General features: G+C 37.1%; 1 protein-coding gene across 1 annotated transcript; it reads left to right on the forward strand.

Moving 5' to 3' along the window:
* The first annotated feature begins 1,431 nt into the window (after positions 1 to 1,431).
* smim12 (small integral membrane protein 12) lies at positions 1,432 to 4,843 on the forward strand. Its single transcript, XM_014024166.1, has 2 exons — positions 1,432 to 1,525; positions 3,887 to 4,843. Exon 2 carries the CDS (start codon positions 3,915 to 3,917, stop codon positions 4,188 to 4,190), a length of 276 nt encoding a protein of 91 aa, XP_013879620.1. The 5' UTR covers positions 1,432 to 1,525; positions 3,887 to 3,914; the 3' UTR covers positions 4,191 to 4,843.
* The last annotated feature ends 1,803 nt before the right edge of the window (positions 4,844 to 6,646 follow it).

Consider the following 6,646-nt stretch of genomic DNA (forward strand, 5'->3'; position numbering starts at 1 on the left):
GATCAGAGTTCATAGAAGAGGTCCACGAAACCTTCAAGATTTGACGACTGTTTGTGTGGAAGAATGGACCAAAATCAGCGTCTTTAAGCTATCATTACAAACAAAGGCTTTTGTACAAAGTATTAGATAAATTTCAGTAAGCGTGTTCAATACTTTTTCCCTGTGCCATTCCACATTATTACAAATAACTTCATTTCTGGACATTTATGGTTTGATTTCTTAGTATGTATGGATCACTTGGGTTGTTACCGACATCTGGTGAAAATTTCATGTCATTAGCACCTCTAGTAATATATTCACTGAGGAAAATGGTGACATGTTCAATACTTATTTTACCCGATGTCTGTGTTGTTTACGCTGTGTTCCAATTGATATTTTAGCTCTGAGATCTGAAATTCGGACCTCCAACTTCCAACTAAAGCAGCATCAGCTAGCTGTAGCAGCCTTTAAATCAGACTAACTCCAAAGGTTTATCAGTTGCAGATATGAACATTTTGTGATTACTTCCTGGTTGTTTCATTAAATTCTGCTCTCTGGTTGATGAGTTATTTTGCTGACACTACCAACACAGACAGTAATGTTAACATCTGCTTTTACCTTTTGTTAAACGAGGGCTTTAGTCTTTTATTTGTACAAACCTATTCATTTCTTTTTTCTTTTCTTTTCTTTTTTTATTTGAAAACTAATCATGTTGTTTGCAGATTGTCATCAGATGATAACTGATTCCTGTAAACTTGTGCACCTGACAAGATCTACTGAAAATAGTTAATCAGCTTTTTTTTTCCCTTTTATTCTGGCCTTCTTGTCCCTTTTTGATAAGACAAGTGTCTCCTATTGGACAGGAAACAGACCACTTGTATTTTTCAGTCACAAATGACGTTTGCTTTAGAAAGATTTAAACACTTGTTAAATAGCTCAAAAACAATTACTAAAATGCAATAACTGTTACTTGTTTACTATTAGCAGAAAGTGGCATACAGTAGATTAATAACTAAGGGATGATCCATTTCTCAGGTCCTGCATCACTTCTATTCCAGATTATTTTCACCTATTTTTTTCCTTTATATATATTATTTATGTTCTGAATGTACAGTGGGTCGTTCTGTCCACCACTTGCTGACTTTATTATTTTCTTCATTAGTGCTAGCTGCACAATGTCATAGTCAGGTAGAAGAACTGGACACTTATCCAAAATGACAAAAGTAATTGTAAACCTGAGTTGTTGGCTCAAAAATAGGAGTTGTTTGCATCATTTGCATGAGACTGTGCACAGTTTACTAATATATTATGATAAAAAAGTTACCCAGCTTAATAGCTGTCATTATCATTGTCTGAGGTTAACAAATATTGTTTGTGTAAAAGCATGCCTCTGTTCGCCTTCGTTTCAATGCAGTGGCACATCTGTACCAGTAGGCGGGGCTAAAACACCAGAAACCGTGAATGTGATCAACCAATCACGTTTAAACTTGATGGCGAATAACGGAAGTTACGTCACCACAGTACCAACGTGCTGCTAACAATCAAGGTGAGCGTATTCTTGTAAAAATTAAACAATGTCATTATGGAAATGTTACTTTTAATAGTGTCGAGTTAAGCATATTTTAGTAATCACAGTAAAGTTGTGGGCTTATGCCCGAAATGATTGTCGGTACTTTCAAGGTTACGTGTCGGTTAAATAAGGTCCTCATTGATTGGTGATAAATCAACTATTCTGTTATTATATTTTACACAACACAAGCTTACATTCTTAAAACCCTTTATAAGCTCAAGCGTCAGTGACAGCGTGTAAATGACCACTGACTTCCCCAGTCATTTGTCTCGTTTGATGGGTTCTGAATGAAATGGCGAACTTCTTAATAAATTTGTTCGTATTTCACTTTGAAATCAAATATAAGGGAAGGCAGGCGGCATGGAGAGTTAACTTAATGGCTTGTGGAAAATGGAAGTTATTTCTTTAATTCGGCTTGTATGACGCGCGGAAATCAAAGCGTAGCTATAATATTTTTAACTAGTTTTAGCCGAAGAGCTAATGCTAATTCAGGCTAGCATCGCAGCCTTGTGATAGGCCAGTTCAGACACTGCAACCCATGTTTTTAAACGTTTCCCCGGATTCTGCTGAACTTATGACGTGTTGAGTAGGTAAATTAGTCATTTGAATCAGGTGTGTTGAAGCAGGGAAACAACTAAAACCTACAGAACAGAGGGCTGTCAAGATGTCCATGTAGAATCATTTTTATTGATTTAATGCAATATTCTGTAAAGTGTGTTTGGATTTACATTACCTGTAAGCTATAATCAGCAAATAAATACTTAAAGTATCCTACTTTGTAGAGATGTGGACAATTTTTTAATCCTACACCAATATTAAATCTGACAGCAGATTCCAAAAGAACATTTCAAACCAAACAAAATAACACCAAAATCATGTGATTATCTCAAGTATGAGGGAGGTTATTGATGTTTGTTTAGGTGAAATCAGCTCATGTTTTCTTGCTGCAGTTCACAGCAGAACACAATTCATCTTACTGTTTTCTGTTTTTGCTCATAACTTCCTCAGTGTTCAAGATATCATGAAATTTTAGGAAAAGATTCCCATTCTGGGTTTTGTAGGAAGCATCTAGTATCCTTAAAAAAACTAATAAAACTTAATAATAGCCAATTCAAAAGTAGGGTTGGGCATAATCGTATCGTGTGCAATTAATCGCCAGAAAAAAACATTAATCGATTATTTTTTGGCACTTGACGATTAATACGATTAATGCCACTCAGAGCTCCTTTCAGCTTCAACTATGACAAACATTAAGAAAAAGCTCTGTAATTTATTCATCAACACAATTTAAAAAGTGATGCACAGCCTGGAGTCTGTAATTTTGACACAGTTTGGAACAGATTTTTATGAAGAACAAATCTTTTCCACTAAATTGGTCATGTGACATAAGGGTGTCCAGGGGATTAATCTTCAAATTAATCGTTATCGGCCAAATACCACAATTAATCGTGATTAATTTTTTTGCCAATATTGCCCAACCCTATTCAAAAGTAGCAGAAAAGGTATAAAATAACATTACAAGGCAAACTGTAGCATCAAATCAAATTAATGTGTCTTAGAAAGTAAGGAAATTAAAACAATTTAAAAACCATGTGGACATGTGTTTTGTAAAAAAAGCTCCTCAACCAATGACAGCGTCTTAAATGTGTCATGTGACGAAGACAAGCGTCAAAACACTTTGCAACAAGCGCTGTTCCGGATAAAAAAAAATACACACTTTGACGTTTCAAATCATTATCAAATGTGGAACAAGGGCAGATAAAATAATGTTCTTCATGGCAGCTTATCTCTTTAAGGTCACTAGAAAAACTCAGGTGATTTACTTTGATCCTCTTTTCAAAAAATTGTCTCTTCAAAACGCATCAACAAAAATTAAAAACTGGAAGACGAGGCTGTTGCTAACTACCTGACGGCAGCCCGGTTTGTTGAAATTCGTAGAAATAACGAAGCAGGAGGAAATTACAAGCAAACACACCGAGCAGCCTCGCAAAATCTGGTCACAGCAGTTTGGGAAGAAAATGGCAGCAGCTGCTGACGACATGTCAACATCCCTACACTTCTCTTTATAACAGGAGTTTCTCATTTTGACCTGAATGACTAAATAACTTTTTTTGCATACACCTATATGAGGAAGTATTGCTTACTTTAAAGCCATTTTGTGGTCATTAAGATGATTTAAGCAAAGACCAATATAAATGCAATAGTTAACCTGCAGCTTCAGTTTCCAACCACAAGAGGGAGCCAGTAGCCAGAGCTCCAATTTCTTGTTCCTATAAAATTCTTCACAGGTTACCTTTTCAATCAAAACTAAAATATGAATTTATCTTTTTTGTGCAGCACTTGGACACTAAAGTGGTGTGCAGTCATGTGGCCTGTAGTGTGGACCGCATTGCGGACCTACGCGCCTTACGTCACCTTCCCCGTGGCCTTCATGGTGGGAGCAGTGGGCTACCACCTGGAGTGGTTCATCAGGGGGACGCCCAAACCCCGAGAGGACGAGAGGGGCATCTTGGAGCTGAGGGAGGAAAGAAAGCTGCAGGAACAAGTCGGGCAGGACGGCACTCAGGTGCTCAGCCTGAAGGAGAAGCTGGAGTTCACGCCTAAAGCTGCTCTCAACAGAAACCGACCTGAGAAGAGCTAACTCGTGTCAGGTCGACAGACTCGTGGTTGCAGTTTTTTCACCTTTAAAGATGGCACTCTGGGGTCAAAGAGGGGTGAACTGGAGGACAAAACCACCTTTTCTTCTATTCGCTGCAGCTACATGTGACTTCCTAAAAGCCTGAACCTGAGCTGAACAGCAGAGAGGAGCTGGAGCAGAATTTAAAATATTCTTCAAAGCAGTTTTCTGTCACATTGAACCATCTACCAGTATTGTACACAAGCTTCAAGCACGGGTTCATCAATGAAACACACCACTTTAATCATAACACCGTATTTATTGAACTTTCTGCTTTGATCTTATGACATACTGTTTCTGCAAGCACAAACAAACATTTTATTCACATCAGGTTGTGACAAAATGACCCAGATTCTAATGTGACTTTCAAGTTCTGAAGGTGCTGCACTGTTTCGATGTCGATGAAAAAACAGCTTTTTCTTCTTTATTACTGTCAATGAGATGAGCCAAAATAAGTCTGATAGTTTTGGAGGTTACTGCACTGTTTGGCAGAATGTTTGGACTGTGCTCATAGCACTAACATTTTAGAAAGTCTGGATCTTTAACACACACAAATATCCATATTCTGACTTGTGGAAATAGTAATGAATAAAACAAAACATGTTTTTAAGCTGAAAGCGTGTTTGATTGAGATAAGGTTGGTTGCTTCGGAATTGAAACTGTAGAATTTATCTTTAAAGAGAAAAAAACTATCATTTTTTTTTCTTTTCAGTTTTGTTTTTTCCTCATACAGTAAATTTTCTTCCTCCCCACCCTGTCCTTTCATCAGAAAACAATGCTCAATCTAAAGATGGGAAATAACTCCAAATACTAATAAAGAAAGTAAAAGTTAAAGTTCAGCTTTAATCTGCTAATGAGAAAAGCAGGTGGTAATTATTTTTTCTTATTTGGCTTGTTAACAAAATATCTTCTAAACCCACAAATTTAATTAAACAAAGGGATCCACGATTAGTTGTAACATTAAACTTTATTTGACAAACACTTACTTTAACTGTAAAATAAAGACTGAAAAATACTGTAGGCTGTTTAGATTTGTAAATTTTTTTTAAATATATTTTAACACGGACGGAGCCATTTTCTTTACATACAAAGCATTCTGGGTAAATGATGACATGGATAGGTCATCAGTGCGAGGCTGCTAGCGAGCTATATCCACCCTGAAGGTTAATCTTGGACAATATCTGATGATCGACTCTTTTAAATGAAACCAGAGAGCGTTGACAGAGAATGGATATAGCTCGCTAGCAGCCTCGCACTGATGACCTATCCATGTCATCATTTACCCAGAATGCTTTGCGTGTAAATAAAATGGCCCCGTCTGTGTAATATAATTTTAAACTTTTAGTTTAAAATTTATGAAAACTAAACATCCTACAGTATTTTTACAGTCTTTATTTTACAGTTAAAGTATACTGTATGTTTATCATATAAAGTCTAATGTTACAACTAATTGGGGATCCCTTTAAAGCAGGGGTGTCAAACTCCAGTCCCCGAGGGCCGCTATCCTGCATGTTTTAGAGGTTTTCTTGCTCCAACACACCTGATTTTGATCGCTGGGTGATTAACAGGCTTCTGCCCAATTTGAAGAGTTAATTCAATCACTGAATCAGGTGTGTTGGAGCTGGAAAACCTCTAAAACATGCAGGATAGCGGCCCTCGAGGACTGGAGTTTGACACCCCTGCTTTAAAGTAATTAAAAGATGTACAGATGTGGACAAAAATGTTGGTGCCCTGCTCTATTAATGACCAAATAGCCCACAATGGGCACTACATGAAACTGACACAAGTAATAAAACTAACAATTAACCAGTGAAAATCACACTTTGATTTTGAATTTTAGCTCAACAGAATCATTTAAAAAAATGAATAAAACACCTGGACAGAAATGTTAACCAACCTAATATTTTGTTGCACAACCTTTTAAAGCAATCACTGCAATCAACCGGTTTCTGTATTTGTCATTGAGACTTCACCTGTTCACAGGTATTTTAGCCCACCCCTCATGGGAAAACTGCTCCAGTTGTCTCAGGTTTGAAAGGTGCCCTCTCCAGATGTTCCAGCAGGATTTAGATCAGGGCTCAGAAAGACTTCAGAACAGTCCAATGTTTGGTTCTGATCCCTTCTTTGGTGTTTTTAGCTGCGTATTTTGGGTCATTATAATGTTGGAAGACTCAAGAACAAGCTTTCTAACACAAAGCAGCACATTTCTCTTCAAAATGCCTTGATAGTCTTGAGACTTCATCATCCCACAGTGGGACGCAGTATTCCTTTCAAAAGCATCATTTTGTCTTTATTTTGATTCCATCTGTAAGGTCACAGTCCCTTCCTCACAAATATATTCTCATACATTTTAATCAGCTGATGATTTGTTCTGTCTCCTAACTCCGTCCATGATTAAAACTGGCATTTATCTTTGCTGC

The sequence above is a fragment of the Austrofundulus limnaeus genome, unplaced genomic scaffold (genome assembly GCF_001266775.1).
Source record: "Austrofundulus limnaeus strain Quisiro unplaced genomic scaffold, Austrofundulus_limnaeus-1.0 Scaffold410, whole genome shotgun sequence".
Taxonomy (NCBI): Eukaryota; Metazoa; Chordata; class Actinopteri; order Cyprinodontiformes; family Rivulidae; genus Austrofundulus; species Austrofundulus limnaeus.

Bases quoted from the DNA above. Each gene is read 5' to 3' on its own strand.
- smim12 (XM_014024166.1), top strand. From the start codon at position 3,915: ATGTGGCCTGTAGTGTGGACCGCATTGCGGACCTACGCGCCTTACGTC.